At 46.5% G+C, this 23,636-nt stretch overlaps 1 protein-coding gene across 2 annotated transcripts in view; it reads right to left on the bottom strand.

Annotated features, from left to right (window-relative positions):
• Nucleotides 1-10,287: 10,287 nt before the first annotated feature.
• Nucleotides 10,288-23,636, bottom strand: part of TEKT1 (tektin 1) — a 57,418-nt gene continuing 44,069 nt past the window's right edge. For both annotated transcript variants that reach the window (XM_075333269.1, XM_075333268.1), the window contains exon 8: nt 10,288-10,642. In XM_075333269.1, coding sequence (XP_075189384.1) covers nt 10,483-10,642 — 160 coding nt within the window. In that variant the 3' untranslated portion in view covers nt 10,288-10,482. The remainder of the gene's footprint in view (nt 10,643-23,636) is intronic.

Genomic DNA, 23,636 nt, shown 5'->3' with positions numbered 1-23,636 from the left:
AGCCAGGAGCAGTTCTGGGTACATATTGCTAATCCCTGCCTAACCGTCCCTGTATACACTAGCATAGATAAAGAGATCAAGAACAAATATTTTTAAAGATCTTATATCTTATGCTAATGAGCGCGGGGACTAGTCACAAGGGCGTTACTTCACTTGGCTAGTCGGCTCGCATAGCATGTTAGCATGTTATTACGCCCCTGTGTGAGTACTAACACGCTATGTGAGCCGACTAGCCAAGTGAAGTAACGCCCTTGTGACTAGTCCCCGCGCTTATTAGCATAAGATATAAGCTCTTTAAAAATACTTTTTCTATAGATGCCTTTATCTATGCTAGTGTATACAGGGACGGTTAGGGAGGGATTAGCAATATACACCCAGAACTGCTCCTGGCTCTGAGTGCAGATTGCACCTGATAGGTTCCCTTTAAAGGGAAACTGTCACCAGAAATTTAGCAAAAAAAATAAAAGATTCCCCTCTGCAGCTCCTGGGCTGCATTCTGGAAAGGTCCCTGTTGTTATTGTGCCCCCTTTGAGACCTAAAAAAATACTTTATGAAGTCTTACCTTTTTGTATGCAAATCTGTTTTTATGGTCACGGGGGCGGGCTGCCTGGCGTCCGTTATTCCCCCTCCTGCCGTTGTACGCCGTCCCCCATTGCTCATTTCCATACATGAGGACGCCTTCCTCATGTAACTGTCCTCCTGAAGTTTTGTGCATGCCCAGTGCCACTCTCGCGGGAGTGAGCACTGTGCAAAGTGTGAACGCTTTTGAGGTGATTGCGCAGGCGCGAGATTATGGGCGGCGCTGTGATTGTCATCAGCAGCGTCATCCAAGTACCCACCCATAATCTCGTGCCCGCGCTTCTCACTCTGCCTCCACTGTTATGCGCAAGCACTGTCCATATGAACCATGTTACCTATTACCGTGGGCGCGAGATTATGGGCGGCGCTGTGATTGTCATCAGCAGCGTCATCCAAGTACCCACCCATAATCTCGTGCCCACGCTTCTCACTCTGCCTCCACCGTTATGTGCAAGCACTGTCCATATGAACCATGTTACCTATTACCATGGGCGCGAGATTATGGGCGGCGCTGTGATTGTCATCAGCAAAGTCATCCAAGTACCCGCCCATAATCTCGTGCAAGCAGTAATAGGTAACATGGTTCATATGGCCAGCACTTGCGCATAACGGTGGAGTCAGAGGGAAAAGTGCGGGCACGAGATTATGGGCGGGTACTTGGTTAACGCTGCTGATGACAATCACAGCGCCGCCCATAATCTCGCGCCTGCGCAATCACCTGAAAAAGCGTTCACATGCGCAAAACTTCGGGAGGACAGTTACATGAGGAAGGCGTCCTTGTGTATGTAAATGAGCAATGGGGGACTGCGTAAAGCGGCAGGAGGGGGAATAACGGACGCCAGACAGCCCGCCCCCGTGACCATAAAAACACATTTGCATACAAAAAGGTAAGACTTCATAAAGTATTTTTGTAGGTCTCAAAGGGGGCACAATAACAACAGGAACCTTTCTAGAAGCAGCCCAGGAGCTGCAGAGGGGAATCTTTTATTTTTATTGTGAAATTTCTGCTGACATGTTCCCTTTAACTGGTAGGGGAGCCAGGATAAAGCAGAGCTGAACCTGTTGGGAAGCTAGGACCCAGCAGCTCTGCAGGCAGAAGACCACTGATCGGTAAGCTAATAGAAGCCTGCAGATGCCACTCTGCATAGGTTATTACTGGCCAGTGCTATCTGCAGGAGATAAGTGCTGATTGCACGGTCTTCTCCTCAGCTTCCTGATCCCCGTGTGTCTGCAGCAGTGAGAAGCCGCACACGGGGAATCAGAGAGAACAGGGGATGTCGGCTCTGGGGGAGGGGGGGGGGTCGGCTCTGGTGCAGGGGGGTCGCTCTGCTGCAGGGGGTGATTCATACCTCAGCAGCAGTCACAGGAGTTTCAAGGTGCGCGCTCGACTCTGTAATGAATAGAAGGGAGAAACAGCGAGGCGGGGCTACAGTGGGTGGGTGGAGCCCGGGACAAACAGCCTCACGGGCGGGACCCGGGATCAAAGGCTCAGAAGAGGGACTGTCCCGCTGTATCCGGGACGGTTGGGAGGTATGGGTAACCATGATATGATGATGATGGTGGTGCAGACTAATCGTGGGTATAGTGGACCTCAGCAGATGACACTGATATTACCGCTATATGGTGACTATATAGTGCTAGATATCGGTGCTGCAGCACAAACAAGAGATCACAGTGCAGTTATAGATGGTGACTTACAGCTGACGTTCTTTCGGATGGAGTTGTTCACCTTTTCCGTCTTTTCCATCTGGCCCAGACCGACATGACAACTTCTTCCAGCCAAAACTCATCTACAGAAATTACAACACAGACACATTTGACTCCTCACACTTCCGGCACCGAACCCCATCTAATTCCAACCTGCACAAACTCCTCATCCTGCCGTCGCCCCAATACTGAGCCACTGCTGCCGTGTGTGTCCTATTACTGCACCTGCTGTGTGCACAAAAACCATGCTCCTCTTACTGCCACACATAATAATGCCACCACTGTGCCCCCACATAATAATGCCACCACTGTGCCCCCCACATATTAATGCCACCACTGTGCCCCCCACATAGTAATGCCACCACTGTGCCCTCACATAATAATGCCACCACTGTGCCTCCACATAATAATGCCACCACTGTGCCCTCACATAATAATGCCACCACTGTGCCTCCACATAATAATGCCACCACTGTGCCCCCACATAATAATGCTACCACTGTGCCCCCACATAATAATGTCACCACTGTGCCCCCCACATGGTAATAATGTCACCACTGTGCCCCCCACATAGTAATGCCACCACTGTGCCCTCACATAATAATGTCACCACTGTGCCTCCACATAATGCCACCACTGTGCCCCCACATAGTAATGCCACCACTGTGCCTCCACATAATAATGCCCCCACTGTGACCCTCACATAATAATGCCACCACTGTGCCTCCCACATAATAATGCCACCACTGTGCCCCCCACATATTAATGCCACCACTGTGCCCTTTACATGGTAAAATGCCTCATTTGTGCTCTCTAAATTGTAACATTTCCCCCTAGAAAATATTAATGACCTGTGTAAGTGCCCTAGAAAGGTGCCCACATATTGTTCCTAGAAAGTAATAGAGCCCCCAGTGTGCCTTTCACAGTCACAATACCGTGACTGTCCCTATAACAATAATGGATCCTAAGTGTCCACTTAATATTTAATAATGTCCCTCCCATGTACAGCTCCCCTATACACAGTATGAAGCCCTTATACCTCCCCTATACACAGTATGAAGCCCTTATACCTCCCCTATACACAGTATTATACCTCTACACCTCCCCTATACACAGTATGATGGGCCTATAGCTCCATACAGACACCTGCGTACAGCCGTATACACATACACACACCTGCGCACAGCCGTATACACATACACACACCTGCGTACAGCCGTATACACATACAGACACCTGCATACAGCCGTATACACATACAGACACCTGCATACAGCCGTATACACATACACACCCCTGCGTACAGCCATATACACGTACACACCCCTGCGTACAGCCGTATACACGTACACACCCCTGCGTACAGCCGTATACACGTACAGACACCTGCATACAGCCGTATACACATACACACCCCTGCGTACAGCCGTATACACATACACACCCCTGCGTACAGCCGTATACACGTACACACCCCTGCGTACAGCCGTATACACATACACACCCCTGCGTACAGCCGTATACACGTACACACCCCTGCGTACAGCCGTATACACGTACACACCCCTGCGTACAGCCGTATACACGTACACACCCCTGCGTACAGCCGTATACACGTACACACCCCTGCGTACAGCCGTATACACGTACACACCCCTGCGTACAGCCGTATACACGTACACACCCCTGCGTACAGCCGTATACACGTACACACCCCTGCGTACAGCCGTATACACGTACACACCCCTGCGTACAGCCGTATACAAGTACACACCCCTGCGTACAGCCGTATACACATACAGACACCTGCTTACAGCCGTATGCACACACACATATATATACAGACGCATATACAGATATAGTCACATAGAAGCGTATACATATTTGAAAACATTCACATACTCATACACAATCATAATCATACACATAGACAGACACAATCCTATACACACACTCACATACTGGGGGGCTTTTACGTTTGATGATTGGGGGACACTTCTTCTCTCCCGTGCAGCCACAGACTTGTTTCATGGTAAATTCCTCTAGGCTAAAGGACCTATGGTGACGTCACGGTGTGTCACGTCCATGTGATCAGAAGAGGCGGGGCCTCAGCAACGCAGCTGATAACATAAAGAAACTCCAGATGTGCTGGGATGGTGATTGCTGGGGCCGGCGCTCCCAGTCGGACCGGGGAATGTTAGGTTACTCACGGTTGAATAAATCACAGAAGTCCATTGGGAAACCAAGGTGCTGGTGGTCGGCCACCGCGGTCGGATGTATCTGGTTCCACACCCGGGCTGGTGGTCTGTGTCACTTTCCTCTGCACTCTGTGTTTGGTGTGTTGGACTTCCCGGTGTGAAACACGGGAGTCCGCTCCCGGTCCTTTTGTTTGGAGCCTTGCCCGCTGACGCTGGCCCTTGGGATCTACCGGGCCCTGGCAGATGCCCTATCCCTCTTGGTGGGTGGTTGTCTGCTATTGGGACTTTGGTTGGCACAGGACCTATAATCCTGCCCTCAATTGGTTAATTAGCTAGGCCATTGGTTCCGGTGCTGGCTTCAGGGTCCAAGTACCCCTATGTGCACGGTTTTCAGGTTGGTTCTCCGGTGTTGGTACCGGCGGCCTCCAACCCTGTCCCGGTCCACCTCGGATCTCCGGCAGCCGTCTTCCCATCTCCTGTTAGATACGGACCACCGTCTGCCACCTAGCCAGCACGCCGGGGCTCCAACCCCGACGCCTTTCCTTTCTGGCTTCGCACTTCACTGGAGCTACACTGCTCCCCTTCCACTTCGACTTCACTCAACTCTCCCACTTAACTCCTAACTCTTAACTGACTCTTTTCCCGCCCCGGGTTCTCTAGACCCCTAGGTGGGCATTTCTCATCCACCTGGTCCGGCCCACTGGTGTGTCTGTCCTACCCTAAGGGGGGGGTGGCTAGGGTTTCAGGTTGGCTGTATGTAACCCTGTGTGGGAAGGTGTTGTGCGGGGGCCTGAACTGTGTGACTACCTGGTTTTGCCAGGGCGTCACATTATGAAATTATTGTGCATGTTTTCTTTTTGCTAATATCATGTACTATGTTTTGATAATTGTTGGTAGCTTTGATTCTAATAGAACTAGTGTTTCACATTTAACTGCTGGAATCTTAATGGTTTTGACTATTTTAGTATATGTGGGTTTAATGCCCTTTTTCAATTTTTTTTTTCATTTAACTGGAGACGCACGTGTGTTTAATTAGAGGGAGGTTTCCTTTTTCTCCCTTCTGTTTAAAATAGTCTATTCTAACAGAGCAGTTGTGGACCTAGATGAAGGCAGTTTTGTGCCGAAACAAGTAGTCCCAATGTGAACTCACTGCTATATTTGGAGAAGTGCATGTCTCATGGACTTTTACCATTTGAATAAAGATTTTGATTTTAAAGATGGCCGTGGATCTATGATCGTGCTGGAGAACATCTTCCTTTTTCCAATATTGGTGGTAAGCTCCAACCCTCTCCCTGCATGTTACTCAATGGAGACTGAAGTATGGTGAGCTGGCTTGATATTTTCTTTTTTACATTATATATATATATATATATATATATATATATATATATATATATATATATATAATGTATATATATATACACAGCATATGCATATTGTACACTGGAAATTAAAATTAGAGAACAATGTATGATGATTTGCTTTTTTCAGAAATAATGTAATCTACATTGATCAACATGTGAAGGTTTTTTGTAAGGGGTGCACCATGCCACTAGAACAGTGTTTTACAAAAGATCCAAAGTTTATCAACATTAAACCTTTATTTTGTCCAAAACGTGATGATCATAATTAGAGAACAGCAATGACTGTAGCACAGAGAAAGATTATAACAACTTTCTGAAGGGAACAACAGTCACAGATCAGTAGGATGTGTACAGTCATGGCCAAAAGTTTTGAGAATGCTACAAATATTAATTTTTACAAAGTCTACTGCTTAAGTTTTTCAAATGGCAATTTGCATATACTCCAGAATGTCATAAAGAATTATCAGCTTAACAGCAATTACTTGCAAAGTCAATATTGGCAAAGAAAATGAACTTTAACCCCCAAAACACATTTCAACATCATTGCATTCCTGCCTTAAAAGGAGCAGCTAACATTGTTGTAGTGATTGTTCCATTAACACAGGTGTGGGTGTTGATGAGGACAGGGCTGGCGATCAATCAGTCATGATTAAGTAAGAATGACACCACTGGACACTTTAAAAGGAGGCTGGTGCTTGGTATCATTGTTTCTCTTCAGTTAACCATGGTTATCTCTAAAGAAACACGTGCAGCCATCATTGCTCTGCACAAAAATGGCCTAACAGGGAAGAGTATCGCAGCTACAAAGATTGCACCTCAGTCAACAATCTATCGCATCATCTAGAACTTCAAGGAGAGAGCTTCCATTGTTGCCAAAAAGGCTCCAGGGCGCCCAAGAAGGACCAGCAAACGCCAGGACCGTATCTTAAAACTGTTTCAGCTGCGGGATCGGACTACCAGCAGTGCCGAGCTAGCTCAGTAATGGCAGCAGGCTGGTGTGAGTGCGTCTGCACGCACTGTGATGCGGAGACTCTTTGAGCAAGGTCTGGTTTCAAGGAGGGCAGCAAAGAAGCCAATTCTCTCCAGAAAAAACATCAGGGACCGACTGATATTCTGCAAAAGGTACAGGGAGTGGACTGCTGAGGACTGGGGTAAAGTCATTTTCTCAGATGAATCCCCTTTTCGATTGTTTGGGACATCTGGAAAACAGCTTATTAGGAGAAGAAGAGGCGAGCGCTACCACCAGTCTTGTCTCATGCCAACTGTTAAGCATCCTGAAACGATTCATGTGTGGGATTGCTTCTCAGCCAAGGGAATCACTCACTCACAGTCTTGCCTAAAAACACAGCCATGAATAAAGAATGGTACCAGAATGTCCTCCAAGAGCAACTTCTCCCAACTGTCCAAGAGCAGTATGGCGCCCAACAATGCCTTTTCCAGCATGATGGAGCACCTTGCCATAAAGCAAAGGTGATCACTAAATGGCTCATGGAACAAAACATAGAGATTTTGGGTCCATGGCCTGGAAACTCCCCAGATTTTAATCCCATTGAGAACTTGTGGGCAATCATCAAGAGACGGGTGGACAAACAAAAGCCAACAAATTCTGGCAAAATGCAAGCATTGCTTATGCAAGAATGGACAGCTATCAGTCAGGATTTGGTCCAGAAGTTGATTGAGAGCATGACAGGGAGAATTGCAGAGGTCCTGAAGAAGAAGGGTCAACACTGCAAATATTGACTTGCTGCATTAACTCATTCTAACTGTCAATATAACCTTTTGGTACTCATAATATGATTGCAATTATATTTCTGTATGTGATGTAAACATCAGACAAACACAATTAAAAACCAGAGGGCAACAGATCATGTGAAAATATAATTTTGGTGCCATTCTCAAAACTTTTGGCCATGACTGTACAGGCTTTTACTTTCAAAGACTTCAGCTCATCTGCGGCCACAGGACATCACTAGTCTTTCACACTGCTCTGGTATGATTTTGGTCCACTCTTCTTCCAGTCTCTTCCACAGTTCTTTGTCTGTTGCTGGTTTCTTGGCTACAACTTTATGACCAAGGTTTTTCCAGAGGTTTTCTATTTGGTTTAGATCAGGACTCTGGGCTCGTCATTTCATTGTTTCAATGTTTTCTGTTTCAAGGAACTGCTTTACCAGTTTTGCTGTCTGACAGGGAGCATTGTCCTGCATGAAAATTGCTAGATGATTGAGTGATGAACGCAAGTAAGGAACCATGTGTTATTGAAGAAGGTTCTGATACACACTTGCATTCACTCTGCCATGTAGCTGCATGAGAGGTCCCACTCCTGCTGCAGAAAACCTTCCCCAAACCATGACACTTCCTCCACCACCTGTCACTGACTCCTTAAAACACTTTGGGTTCAGTATTTCCTCAGTTTGACAAATATAATGTTACCCATTTGACCCAAATAAATTAAACTTGCTACATCACTAACATGAACTGTGGACCACTTCTCCTCTGTCCACACAACATGCTCCTCACCAAAGGTGAGTCTAGTCTTTTGATTCTTTCTGCTAATGAGAGGTTTGGCCACTGCAGAGTGGGCTTTCAGTCCAAATGTTCTTAAACGCGTGACACTGTATGACGAGACAGCTCTTTACCCTGTTCAGTGGTGAACTGCTGAGCATTTCCAGCTGTAGTCTTGAAACAAATACCCATGGAGATTCTTGCATTATCCTGTCCTCTCTTGCATTTGTCTTTCAAGGGCGACCAGCCTTCTTGGGGGACTTGAAGAGTTTATGATGTAAGGATGCAACATTCTCAAAATTACAGACTTGGATCGACCAACGTCTCTTGCTATGGCTGATAGGGTCACCCCTTTGGCCTTCATCTGGACAATCTGCTGCCAGAGTTTTTCAGTCATTTTGGAACGGCATACGATATTTGCAAAGGCAGTACAAACTGGAAAGTTTAGGCTTCCAGTTATATAGGGATTGTCAGATAATTAAGGAAATTAGCAGCAGGTGACAGATTATCACCAATAACTTGCAGATATCTGAAAGTGTTTTCTAATTTTGATCAGTATTCTTTTTCATTTATCTCATTTACATTTTTATTATGTGTTTTGCAATAAAATCAATTTATTAAATAAGCTTAAAATACTGCTAGTTTACTCATGTTAGGATATAATCACATAGGACTACACAATGACCTTAACATTTAGGAAATTGTGTGTTCTTCTCTAATTTTGATCTCCAGTATATTGGTGCATGACGCTTAAGTATGAACAGGTAGAATTTAAATACAAAATAGCAGTAGGGTTTTGAGGGTCAATTCCACCTGTGGGCCCAAGGCATCCTAGTCCAACACCGGTCATGTGAATGGAGCAGCAGTAGTCAAGCAATGTGGTGTTATAATGGTTATTAAAAGGTGTTGTCCAAGACTGTAACATTGATAGCCTATCCTCTGGATAGGTCATCTATGTATGATCGGTTAGAGTGCATCACCCAGCACCCCTGCCGATCAAATGCTCCCAGTGCTTCTGCCAACCGGAACTTCTTGGTTGCAGATTCATATTGATTCCAGTGGAGGTGGATATGCAGTACTCAGCCCAGGCCACTATATAGTTAACTGAGTTGTTGCGCAGCTCCGCAACTAAGAAGTTCCAGTTGCTGGCAGCACCTGTAACAGCGGGGGTGTCGGGTGTCTAAAGCCTGCTTTACACCTTTCAATTAAGCATACGATATCGTATGCGATGTGACACACCCCCATTGTATGTGCGGCACGTTCAATTTGTTGACCGTGTCGCACAATCAATTAAAAGCTGTCAAAAGTACTTACCCTTCCATACGACCTCGCTGTGGGCGGCGAACATCCACTTCCTGGAGTGGGAGGGACGTTCGGCGTCACACAGCAGCCGGCCAATAGAAGCGGAGGGGCGGAGATGAGCGGGACGTAAACATCCCGGCCACCTCCTTCCTTCCGCATTGCCGGCGGGACGCAGGTAAGATCTGTTCATCATTCCCTGGGTGCCAAACACTGCGATGTGGGCTGCCTCGGGAACATTTAACAACCCGACGTGCAATTTTTAGGAAATGAACAACGTGTATGCGATGAACGGTTTTACGTTCAATCGCAGTCGCACGTAGCTGTCACATGCTACAACACCACTAACGATGCCGGATGTGCGTCACTTACGACGTGACCCCGCCGACACATAGTTAGATATGTTGTAGCGTGTAAAGCGGCCTTAACTCACACTGATCAGCTATCCTGAGGATAGGCCATCAATATTAAAGTCCCGGACAACCCCTTTAAATACACTTTTTTTTTTTTCTTCTAAAAAAAAGAAGCTAAACAACAAAAAACCTGAAAACAATTTTAAAGGTTTATATAATTTTAGTTCTTACTCGCCACATTTCTGTCTGATCAGGTGATTCCAGAATGAAAAAGAAGAATCATATACAAGACTGAATGGAATGTTGTAGTTGTACAGATGAATAAATACATGTAGCTAACACGCAAAATCTTTTTCACCTTTATATTATTTATTTATTTTTTACTTTTTCCATAAGTACTCAGAATATGTAAGTAGAATATTAGAGTGGTGAGAAGTCACACATTTCCATATACTATTTTTTATTTTGTTTTGCAAAGACTTAGAAGTTGTTAATTGAGATAGCTTCTCTCATCTGCATACATATCACTTCATCAATGTACAGCGTGTTTTCCTTCACTTGGATCTCCTCCTCCAGAGAGAGCTGCTTACGGTTCAAGCCTTTCAGCTCCTCTTCTGCCTGGCTCAAAGCCTCTCGTAGTCTGCAAAAAAATAAAAGACCACCATTTAGTGCCTAAAGGCTGCTTTACACGCTTCAATTTCTAGTGCGATCGCACCCGCCCCCATCGTTTGTGCGGCACGGGCACGACAATGCCCATGTCGCACAAAGTCGTAAACCCCCGTCACACGTACTTACCTCCTGAACAACCTCGCTGTGGGCGGCGAACATCCACTTCCTGAAGGGGGAGGGATGTTCGGCGTCACCGCGATGTCACACAGCGGCCGGCCAATAGAAGCGGAGGGGCGGAGATGAGCGCAACATCCCGCCCACCTCCTTTCTCCCTCATTGCCGGAGGCCACAGGTAAGCTGCAGTTCATCGTTCCCGGGGTGTCACACGTAGCGACGTGTGCTGCCTGGGGAACGATGAACAACCGGAGCACAGAAGGACGTTCGATTTTTTGAAAATGAGCGGCGTGTCAACGAGCAACGATAAGGTGAGTATTTTTGCTCATTCACAGTCGCTCATTTACACACTATGATATGTCAAACGAGGACGGATGTGCGTCACTAACGACGTGAGCCCGACGACATATGTTTGATAAATCGTAGCATGTAACGTGCCCTTAAGTGTGGAGTCGATAATGATTAATGAGCAGGGCACAACTAATAAATAGGGATTATCTTAACATATCGAGAAACACCTCCAAGAGAAAAAAGGAGGTAAGTATACAAAAGGGATCATCTTTAAAATAGCAATTTTTATTTAGAGTACAAAAAAAGGATGAAACACCTATTTAAAAACAATTAAAAGGCACAAAATGGTCATAACAAGCAGAACTGACCCAGACGGTGTAAGGCTATGTTCACACTGGGCGTTTTTGCGGCGTTTTTCGCTGCAGATTTGCCTTGGTTTTATGCAAATTCATGCTAATAAAACGCTGCTTTTTACACTCCCAGCAAAGTCTATGAGATTTCTAAAATCTCATGCACACACACACACACACACATACACACAAACACGACAGGATTTTTTTCCTGACGGTTTTGTGAACCACCTCTGGTTTTGTTGCGTTCTGAAAAGAATGAACATGTCAATTATTTTCAGCGCTTTTGTTACGGTTTTTCACCCTAGTGATGGGTGTACTCTCAGATACCCTGCAAATCCACCCATCACTAGATACCCGGAATTAATCCAGGGTATCTGGACGGCACTTAAATGGTGCTGGGGATAGGGGGATTGGAGCAGGCGCAATACATTTACCAAATCACTGGTGCGGCTGTACGCTCCCACGGCTCCTCCACTTCCCTGCTCATTGCATATTCACTGCTTTCATCTGTGATTGGTTGCAGTCAGATGCGCACCCAGCATCTGACTGCAACCAATCAGAGGCCTGGTCTGTGGGTCTATACAGAGAATGAATGAGCCGCTCATTCAGCGGTGACCTCACTCAGGCTATTCACGGTCACAGGTATTGTCTGAGTGAAGTGACCGCTGATCGTGTGGCTCATTCATTTTCTGGAGCTCACAGCGGGCAGTCCTGTTCTATGGCCGCTCACTGTGATCTTCAAGGAGAGCTGAATCACCGTGGGACCTCGTGTGGATTACCTTGGATCTGCAAGGGTGATTATGGGGTTAATAAAGTGGTGAAAGAGGGGGCTTTTTGTAATTTTATTTCAGAGAAAGGACTGTTTGGTGTTTGTGTTTTCTTTTCACTTACAGATTGGTAATGGCAGGCGTCTATGAGACCCCCCCCCCCTCATCACCAATCTAGGGCTTAGCCGCAGCTAGGAGCTGCGATTAACCCCTTATTACCCCGATTGCCACTGCACCAATTCGGGAAGAGCCGGATAAAGTGCTGGGAATGTCGCATCTAATGGATGCGACAATCCTTGGCATCTGCAGGCTGATATTTTTAGCCTGGATCTCTCCAGCCTGAGAATACCAGCCCCCAGCTGTGGGCTTTATCTTGGCTTGGTATCAATATTGGGGGAACCGTACGCTGTTTTGTTTTTTTTTTTAATTATTTATTTAAATAATTTAAAAAGCAGCATGGGGTCCCTCTTATTTTGATACCCAGCTAAGATAAAACCCACAGTGGGGGGCTGCGGCCTGTAGCTCTAGGCTTTATCTGTGCTGTGTATCAAAATATGGGGGGACCCTACATCATTTTTTATTTTATTTATTTATTTTTTTTACCCCCCTACCCACCATGTGATAGGGGCCGGTTGAAGAAGTTATACCTAGAAGGAGCCCATACACTCTAGCTTCTACCAGAGACTGGTAAGTATAGCGTGCTTGCTTTACTTTTTTTTTTTTTACTACCCGAGTGCCGAATACAGGTCAATCTCGGCCCGGCCCAGCACACGGGTACTCTTTAACCCTTGCTGGTCTTGACATCACATAATAAACGCTGTAAAAATGCCACAAAACCCGCACCAAAACTGCAGCTGACTCCCAAGAGATATTCTACCACACGATTACGTTTTGGTCAGGAAAAAAATGCTGCAAAAACGTCCTGTGTGAATATAGCCTAAAGCGGGCTTTACACACAGCGACATCGCTACCAATGTCGCTGGTGAAAGCACCCGCCCCCGTCGGTTGTGCGTCATGGGCAAATCGCTGCCCGTGGCACACAACATCGCTAACACCCGTCACCCTATACTTAGCTGCCTAGCGACGTTGCTGTGGCCAGCAAATTACCTCCTTTCTAAGGGGGGGGGGGGCAGTTCGTGTGGCGTCACAGCGGCATCACTAAGCGGCCGCCCAATAGAAGCGGAGGGGCGGAGATGAGCGGGACGAACATCCCGCCCACCTCCTTCCTTCCTCATTGCGTGCGGCCACAAGTACGATATTGTTCCTCGTTCCTGCGGTGTCACACGTAGCGATGTGTGCTGCCGCAGGAACGATGAACAACATCGTACCTGCAACAGCAACGATAATCAGAATAGGAATGACTGGACAACGATCAATGATATGGTGAGTATTTTTGATCGTTAACGGTCGTTCCTGCGGTGTCACACGCAACGACGTCGCTAACGAGGTCGGATGTACGTCACGAATTCCGTGACCCCAACGACATCTCGTTAGCGATGTTGTTGCGTGTAAAGCCCGCTTTAGACTTAGCTCATCCCAATCTCTCTGTAGTCTGGACCTCAGATGAAAGTTGCACTTGGGGAATGAGTGACTATACAGCCCAGACGTCATGAGGTTAGTATACGTGCAATGACAGTAACAAGTGATAGCTGAACAAAAATACAAATAGTGAATTGAGATGGAATTTGTAAATTAATATCCATGTGTGTTTTTGTATAATATAATATAGCTAATTACTGTACAACAGATAATATGCTGATTACAATATATACGGATCCATGAAAATAGAACATACAGAGACAATGGGTCCACCTGGTGGTTTTCCTAGGGACCTTTAGAAGCATATAGAACGTGGGAATAATTGGATGCCGTGTATAAAGGAAATCCATGTCCTTTTTGGCTATGATGCCACAATGAAGGTGTAGTTGAGAGGAAGCAATCTTCTTTTTGAAGGACAGGGTGAGGTCTGAGGGCAAAACCTGGTAACAAAATTTGTTCAAAAGTTGGCGTTTAGCCTCCTTGGTGTATAATTCATCAGGACGGAAAATAATATTCCCATCTTTGTCAGCCTCCTTTATGATGAATTTCTTATTATTTTTAAGATCTAACAAATCATTTTACCCCCCCTTCCACATTTTTTGAATTTTCCTGCATATTTTAACAACGCTCACATTGGTAAATATGTACCGGTATATAAATTTTTGCTGTTGTTGTTTTGTTTTTTTTATGAATTAATAATTAATTTTACCAGCATAACCAATTTGCAGTGATGGCTGCCTCCCAGGTAAAATGATTTTTGGTAATTACATAATAGATATGATGGGTACATGCCTGTACGTACATCTCTTGCAGCGTCTTCCCCTGATGAAGCCGCATTCCTACCAGCGTTACACGTTGGGTTACACTTCAACTACCCATTTAATTTTTTTCCTGGATACCCCAGTATGGTATACATCACTCACTAACATCTTTGTATTGGTTGTGCTGGTAATGAGGTCAGAGGTATTTTGAGTGGGTAGATCATTGTCCCAGCCTTTTTATATTGAAGGCTGTTAAAGGTTTGATTTGGCAGAACAATTTATGTTTTATATTGTACCTATTGGGTGTCATGCTCTCTATGTATTATTTTTATTGAACCGTATATATTGTAATCAGCATATTATCTGTTGTGATTAGCTATATTGTATTATACAAAAACACACATGGGGATTGATTTACAAATGCCATCTCATTTATTGTTTGTATTTTTGTTCAGCTATCAATTTTTACTACTATTGTATGCAGGCAGGGCCGACGTCAGCAAGTGTCGGGGCCCTGTACAGCCAGAATCAAGGGCGGTGATGTATTCTGTGAGTTTCATGGACTCTCTCAGGCTGGTGGGCCTCACTTTCCTGGCTGCTGTCTCTTTAAATCTTGCACTTGCACTGTGTCTTCACTGCTAAAAGCTGTGTGCACGTGTACTGAAGTTCATCTGGGGGTTGAGCTAGTGCGCGATGTGCAGCGCTCCCGTACCACAGATCGAAAGAGAGGAGCCGCAGTGCAAGGCAGCATCACTCAGGCCCAGAGCTGTATGTGCCCCCTACCTCCCCCTTCCTAGCTGTATGTGCTCCCAGTGCTGAATACCTCCACCCAGTGATGTGTATGCCTCCCAGTAATGTGTATGCCTCCCAGTAACATCCTGCCCCCAGTAACGTGTATGCCCACCTAGTAACGGCTATGCCCCCCAGTAATGTGTTTATCCCCCAGTAATGTGCATGTCCACAAGTAATACCTATACCCCCAGCACTTTCTGTGATTTATATACTGTAGCCCCCAGCCCCTCCTGTGATGTATATACAGCAGTATCAGTGTGCACTGTGCGTGGCCATGTCTGTTAAAGTGACGGCCATTAAGGTGCAAGCTCTGCACAGCCAATTGCCTATGAGACAAGCAGGGGAGGTGACTGAGGCTGTTGCCAGCTTCTACATTTTAAAAATATCTCTAATGCGTCTGTGTCTGTATGTATGATGAGTGTATCTATGTATGTCAGTGTATATGACTGTGTATATGCTTATGTCTGTTTAAATGTATTTTTGTGAATTTGTCTTCAAATACTGTACGTATATGTACATATTTTATTACCACAAGGAACCATACGGGACGGTGTTTAACCTAAAAAACTAGACTTTATTAATTCTTATAAAATTATTAACAATCAAATGTGTCAAACAGAGATCTCAAAATCATCACACTGGACGTAACAACATACCAATATTCTCTCAGTAATCTCCATAATGCCGAGAGCGCACAGTTAAACCTCCGTATGCCCGGCCCGCCCCCTGTGACACACCCGGAGGGATGGATGGATCCGCGTCAGCAATGGGGACTGACTGGGCATACGTCAGTATACACATGGGAAGGAGATCCGGGTGCCGCGTCACTGTGGGGGCGGGCCGGGCATACGTGATTGCACACATGGGAAGGAGTCCCTGGTGCCGCGTCACTGTGGGGGCGGGCCGGGCATACGTCACCGCACGGGTATGAAGGAGGTTCCGGTTCCCACTATATAAAAAGGCGCCTGTTTCAAAAACATATACACACGTCCCCTGAAGAAGTGGGAAACACGCGTCGGGATAGAGGACGGGCACACCAATTACCATCACAGTCAGGTCAGTGTATCTTGTCATTGCCGTGGGTTACTCCAGTCATTGGGGAGAGGTAACTGTTGGTGGCGATCACGCTGCCACGCTGGTTGTCTGCTGAATTGTAATAGAATCATTAAGGCTTCACTGGGATATATGAATGCTAAACAGCTGGTTGAGCTCAGGCAGAATTTTTTGCGAACCAGAATTTCACAGTAAATAGCAGAATGATCGGCTTGATTTGAACCCCAATTATACCCGTGTATCCACCTTTTATGGTGGAAAACATTTTTACTAAAAGATATTGAGTACTGGAGGTTTAACTGTGCGCTCTCGGCATTATGGAGATTACTGAGAGAATATTGGTATGTTGTTACGTCCAGTGTGATGATTTTGAGATCTCTGTTTGACACATTTGATTGTTAATAATTTTATAAGAATTAATAAAGTAGTTTTTTAGGTTAAACACCGTCCCGTATGGTTCCTTGTGGTAATAAATTATTGGTGGTGTAAAACCTAAGTATGAGGTTGATAGATTTTGGACAAGTGACGAATATGTATATGTACATATGCCTGTATGTGTACATATCTGTGTATGAGCGTGTGTGTGTGCATGGGGCCCACAGAGACTCTTTCGCCCGGTGCCCACAAAAAGCTGGAGCTGGCCCTGATTGTATGTATACTCACCTCATGATATCTGGGCTGTATATTTGCTCTCATAACATTCATCTGAGATCCAGGATACAGACGGATTGGGATGACCTAAGTCCTACAGAGAATGGGTCAGTTCTGCTTGTTATGGCCATTTTGTGCCTTATAATTGTTTTTAAATAGGTGTTTTGTGCTTTTTTTATAACCAAAATAAAAAATTCTATTTTAAAGGTGATCCCTTTTGTATACATACCTTTTTTTTTTTTTTTCTCTTTTGTGCGGACTCCATTACAGAGAGGTGAAGTCTCCTGCATATACTGCCTTACATTAGACGGAACCTGTTTATCTGGCACTTAATATTAAACTAGTGGCATGGTTGTAAAGGTCCTAAAGAAGCAATAAAAATCTTTCTTGTTTTATAGTAATCAGATGTGTCTGTGCAGAGAAATTAAGTTTTAAAGAGGACCTGTCACCAGGTGAAAAGTGGCCAGTTTTTGTTAGTAGTATATTCCCGCTGCTTCCCTGATTATGCATTTTTTTATTTTTTCATAATCCGCCACACAATTTCAGAGATATGGGTCTCCACATTTAGTACTAATTTTTATGGCCTTAACAATGGGGCGTGGCTCATGGGTTCCTCTGGAGGTGTGTCTTCATGCTGCTTTGCATAATTAACCTGTGAGCCACGCCTCCTCTGTAAAGGCCATAACCAGCACCGCCAAATAAAAAGGTCCATATCTCTGGTACTGTTTGACATATTTAAAAAAAAAAATCTGAATACTCAGAGGAGCAGCGGGAATAAAATAAGAGCAATACCTGGTCACTTTTAACATAGTGAGAGGTATTAGAAAGGAGTATACAAATGCAGGTGCATGGTGGGCACGGAGGACCTGTCAGGTTCCTTTTCATTTCTTTGTTTACTGCTATTTCCCACTGCAATGTAAAGAATAACTACCAGTAGGCCACTATAAAAACATAACACTTCGTAAGGTCTCCTTCACACGTCAGTGATTCCACTACGTATGTTACTGATTTTATACGTACCAGAATCATGGATATTTGCAGACCCATTAAAATCAACGGGTCTGTGCACACATCAGTGATTTTTCACTGACATGTTTCTGTGTGGCGTACACGCGTGTCCGTGTGTTCCGCACGGAGACAAGTCCGTTTTTTTCTGGCATCTCTGATGTCCTACGGACCACACAATGGTGTGGTAAGTGAAACACATAGCAGAAAAATCACGTACATTTAAAATAAAAAGCTTTTTAAGCTCACCCGTCTCCAGCGATGCTGTGTTCAGCCGCTGCTTTCTGCTGCTTCCAATTATGGTCATGCATATGCACTGCACAGCCGACCTGAAAGTAGCTGCAGAGTGGAGACAGCGGCGGCCGGACACAGTATTGCGGGAGACTTCACCACCATGGACAGCAGGAGCGTGGACATGTGAGTATAAATGCCTGATCTCCATGTATTATCAAAGATCATACACGGAGATCACACGTGTGCCAAAATCACGGCACACAAAGGGACATACGCACCTTTATCACGTCAGTGAAAAACGTGTGTTTTTCATTGACGTGTGAAGGGTGCCTAAAAAGAATAGGAAACTCAAAAAATGGTAGCAAAAAAGTTTTGAACAAATGGTAAATGTTATTGATTAAAATTATCAAAATTCAAACATGTACAACAGAATAAACTCAATAACCCCAGACTAAGATTAGACAAAATGACACCATTGTGCAATTAGGACAAGTTCACAGAAAAATTACAAAATGTATCCACTAGAGGGTAGTAGTGCGCAGCTATGTCTATAACTAATATAAAAACTATCATGTAACAAGTAATTTTGTTTGTAAATATAGAACACATTTAATAATGAGGTAGCTAATAGGCAGCGATTTGCCCGTGACGCACAACCGACGGGGGCGGGTATGCTCGCTAGTGATATCGATAGCGATATCGCAGCGTGTAAAGTGCCCTTTAGTCTTTGTTTCTTCAGTTTATTCTGTGCTTGTCTCCTTGTAGATTTTAGAATTGTGATAATTTTAATCAATATAATTTACCATTTGTTGGAAAATCTTTTTCACTTCCATTTTGTGGTTCACCTCTGCAATCTAGCAGCAGGGGCTGTTTTATTCGCTTATGAGCGTTTTTCTATAAAGCATGTAATCACTGCTCTGAAGCAGTCGGGATTGCTGCGCTGCACTGCACCGTTAAGGCCCCTTTACACACTGAGACTTTCTAGCGATCCCATCAGCGATCCCGACCTGGCCGGGATCGCTGGTAAGTCTCTAAACAGTCGCTGGTGAACTGTCAAACAGGCAGATCTATGTGAGCAAGGATGGTTGACCTTAGGGAGATCAACATCCACCACTGCGGAGACACCATCACGTGTTTCTCAACGCAGTGATTCTAGAGCAATGCACCCTGGGAAATATTCAAAGCAAGAAGGCCTGCGGAGACACCATCACATGTTTCTCAACGCTGGCAGGAAACTAGCCAGGTCTTTCACCGGGAAGGAACAACCTCGGGAAGGGCAGTCTCCAGTCAAGGAGACTACCTATGCCAAACATGGTAAATATTCAAAGCAAGAAACAGGCAGATCTGGCCAACGACGCAGCAGCGATACAGACCTGCAGAACGACCTCGCTGGTCGTTGGGGACGTGTCACACAGCAGCTGTTTGACGACTCACACCTATGTTAGGGGTGTGGTGTTTGGCGCTGAAGCCACCTAGGTGTCCTTTATACACGCCCCCCTCAGCTCCGATTGGTGATCACTAGTGCGTTCTTATTGGCGACCCCGAGCTTGGAAACATTGGCAAAAGTCGCGCTTGTATATCCTTTGTTCCTGAGCTTCTGTTGCTTAGCGGATCTTTGTAGAGTTCTCTGTGCGGCGACTCCACACTGGTTTATCTATACAGCATCAATACAGCTTCTATCAAATGATGCTTACCGTATAGGCTTTATAGTATTGCAGACTGGAGAACTCTCTAATGATCCTCAAACCAGCACGCTCAGGAACAAGGTAGCTTTGAAACAAAGGACGGAAGCGCTAAAGTTGCCTTCTTTTCAGTGAAAGCCGCCCAATCAGAACGCAACAGCGACCACCAATCGAAGGTAAGGGGGCGGGAAAGGGAACACCATAGCACGCCTACGGGCTGGGTTCTAAGTCGCTAACGATGACGTTGTAACGGTGTCAAACACACGGATGCATGTGTGACGCCCTGGCAAAACCAGGTAGTCACACATTAGGCCCCCGCATAACACCTTCCCTCACCTAGGTCACATACAGCCGACCTAAAACCCTAGTCACCCCCCTCAGGGCAAGACAGGCACACCAGTGGGAGGGACCAGGCAGTTAGTAAACGCCCACCTAGGGGTCTAGACAGCCCGGGGCGGGAAAACAAACAGATTAAGTTTGCAGTTCAAGTTGAGAGGAGTGGAGGCTGGAGTTAGGTGTAGCTCCAGCGGAGGAGAAGTTCAAGTTGAACAGTGCCAGTGTCGGAGCCCTGGTACCTTGGCTAGGTGGCAGATGGTAGTCTCCGTCAGCAAAAGATGGGAAGACGGCTCGGCAGATCTGAGGTGGACCCGACCGGAAACTGTGCACAGAGGGGGTACTCGGACCCTGAAGCCAGGACCGGAACCAACAGCCTAGCTAATCAACCGATTGAGGGCAGGATTACAGGTCCTGTCCCACCCAAAGTCTCTAAAAGAAGACAACCACCCACAGAGAGGGATAGGGCAACCGCCAGGGCCCATAGATCCCACGGGTCAGCGTCAGTGGGCACGGCTCCTCAGGCACACAGAAAGCTGGAAGCGGACTCCCGTGTTCCATACCGGGAAGTCTAAACACACAACCACAACTAGTGCAGAGGAAAGGACGGCGACCACCAGCCCGGGTGGGGGACCAGAGTACAACCGGCCACAGCGGCCAGCCACCAGCACCTTGGTTTACCAAAAGACTCGTTTGATTCATTTGATTGTGAGTAACCAAACATCCCCTGGTACGTCCGGGCGCGCAAGCCCCTGCCATCGCCATACCCTGCACATAGACACTGGGCCCCGGGGCAACCATCCCTACCCATGGAGGGGTTAACATCCAGCTGCCACTACATCTCCCCCGGGTATCCCACAACAGCAGTGGTGGTGTCCCACCTCACCACACACCGTGGGTGGTGTCACAAACCGAATACGGCCAAGGCCGTAGAACTACGTCCCCCTTTTCATTCGGCGTGTCCGCGTGATCCCCGGGTCTGGAGGGTCCCTCGAGCCACACAGCGGGTCCGGATCCGAGCAGCCCGGCTGCTGCGGGTGTGGGGGTGGCACACATGCTGCGCAGCGGGAAACAAAGGACCAAAAATTGGTCCTGAACGACTTGTAGCGATCAGCAACCTCACAGCGGGGGCCAGGTCGCTGATGTGTGTCACACACTGCAATGTCGCTGGGGAGGTCGCTATTAAGTCACAAAATCGGTGACGTTACAGCGATATCGCTAGCGATGTTGCAGTGTGTAAAGGGGCCTTTAGCTTCTGATCTAGCCAGCTTTAGTGCCATTGTGTTCTTATGGTGTGGCAGAGTCAGCGGTCAAATATAGCAGCATCAGGAGCGCACAATTCATAACAATGCCATTATTCTTGACTATTGATCAATTTTAGGAGTGCACCGCCTTTGACAAGCAGGAAGCTAGGTCAACCCTTGTAATGCCCCAGCAGATGTTTTCAGAACCACACAACTTTGTCAGGGTCAGCTGACAGATGTGTATGGGGGTCTCTCAACTCTCACCCAACATTATCTGTCATCCTTACTTTGAATTTAAACAATGATCCTTTTACTCTCCCGCTGGATAGGTCGCTGCCAGAAGAATCTGCCACTGGCTTAAAGTTAGGTGATATAGCAATCAGCCAAATGAGCATTAGGCGGGCTTTGCACACTATGACATCGCAGGTGCGATGTCGGTGGGGTCAAATTGAAAATAACGTACTTCCTGCGTCGCTCTCGACATCGTAGTGTGTAAAGGCTCGATGATACGATTAACGAGCGCAAAAGCGTCGTAATCGTATCATCGGTGCAGCGTCGGCGAAATCCATAATGCCGCTGACGCGACGGTCCGATGTTGTTCCTCGCTCCTGCGGCAGCACACATCGCTGTGTGTGAAGCCGCAGGAGCGAGGAACATCTCCTACCGGCGTCACCGCGGCTTCCGTAGGATATGCGGAAGGAAGGAGGTGGGCGGGATGTTTACATCCCGCTCATCTCCGCCCCTCCGCTCCTATTGGCCGCCTGCCGTGTGACGTCGCAGTGACGCCGCACGACCTGCCCCCTTAATAAGGAGGCGGGTCGCCGGCCAGAGCGACAGTCGCAGGACAGGTGAGTCCATGTGAAGCTGCCATAGCGATAATGTTCGCTACGGCAGCTATCACAAGGATATCGCAGTTGCGACGGGGGCGGGCACCATCGCGCTCGGCATCGCAGCATCGGCTTGCGATGTCGTAGCGTGCAAAGTACCCCTTAGTATAGGTGGTACAGCGTTCAGAGATCTAGGCTCAGGCCATAAAGAGTCTCATTCTCACCTGTCAGCTCTCACAGGCTAGTAGTCATCTCATAAGAGCTGCACAACGGCCTTATTATTAAAAAGATATATCACTTACTTGGATGCTTGCTGTCATTTTGATACAATAACTGTTTCGCCTGTTGCAGATCTACCAGTTCTCTGAATGCTGAGCTCTGTACAACCCCGCCCACAACACTGATTGGCAGTTTTCTATGTACACTGTGCATAGGCAGAAAGCTGCTAATCGGTGGTTGTGGGGTTACACAGGAGAACAACATGGCATGAGACAACTAGTCTTTTAGTGATAATCTCCTGCTGATAAAACAGTTATTTAATTTAAACGGCAACAAGCAGCCTAATAAGTGACACATCACTGGAGTCAGGGTTTCTGTCTCTACATTAGGGCTCCGCCACACATCCGTGAAACACGTGCGTGTTTGGTCCGTTTCCGTGTATACTGGAGACACGGCCAAACGTGCACCAATGTTACTATATCTCAGCGGTTACATTTGCGTTTTTGGTTATGTCCGTTAGTCCGTCTCCGTGATGCGTTTTGTGGGCCGTGTCAAACGCCAGCATGTCCGTTTTATTCACGCAACACGCAGCACGGACCCAATGAAAGTCAATGGGTCTGTGCGCACGTCCGAGTGACACGGACGCATCTCTGTTTGCTCCCTGTACGTTTTGTGCTTTTTTCATGTGATGTCAGTCTTTTTTCTTTTTATGTTTCGTTCTCTCCCTCAGTCCGTCGGTCGGTCTCTATGTCTGTCGGTCGGTCTCTCTGTCTTATCTGTCCCTCTAGCTGTCTGTTGGTCAGTTCCCCCCCCTCTCTCATACTTACCGCTCCCCGATCTCCGGCGCGGCGCTGCACTGCTGTTATAAAAACTCCGGCGGCTTTTACTATTTTGAAAAAGCCGGCCGCCCATTAATCAATCTCATATTCCCTGCTTTACCCGCCCACCGGCGCCTGTGATTGGTTGCAGTCACACACACCCACCACGCTGAGTGACAGCTGTCTCACTGCACCCAATCACAGCAGCCGGTGGGCGTGTCTATACTGTGCAGTGAAAAAAAATAAATAATTAAAAAAAACGGCGTGCGGTCCCCCCCCATT

Source organism: Anomaloglossus baeobatrachus, chromosome 2 (genome assembly GCF_048569485.1).
Source record: "Anomaloglossus baeobatrachus isolate aAnoBae1 chromosome 2, aAnoBae1.hap1, whole genome shotgun sequence".
In the NCBI taxonomy this organism is placed as follows: Eukaryota; Metazoa; Chordata; class Amphibia; order Anura; family Aromobatidae; genus Anomaloglossus; species Anomaloglossus baeobatrachus.
This window is presented reverse-complemented; position numbering and strand designations above follow the sequence as displayed.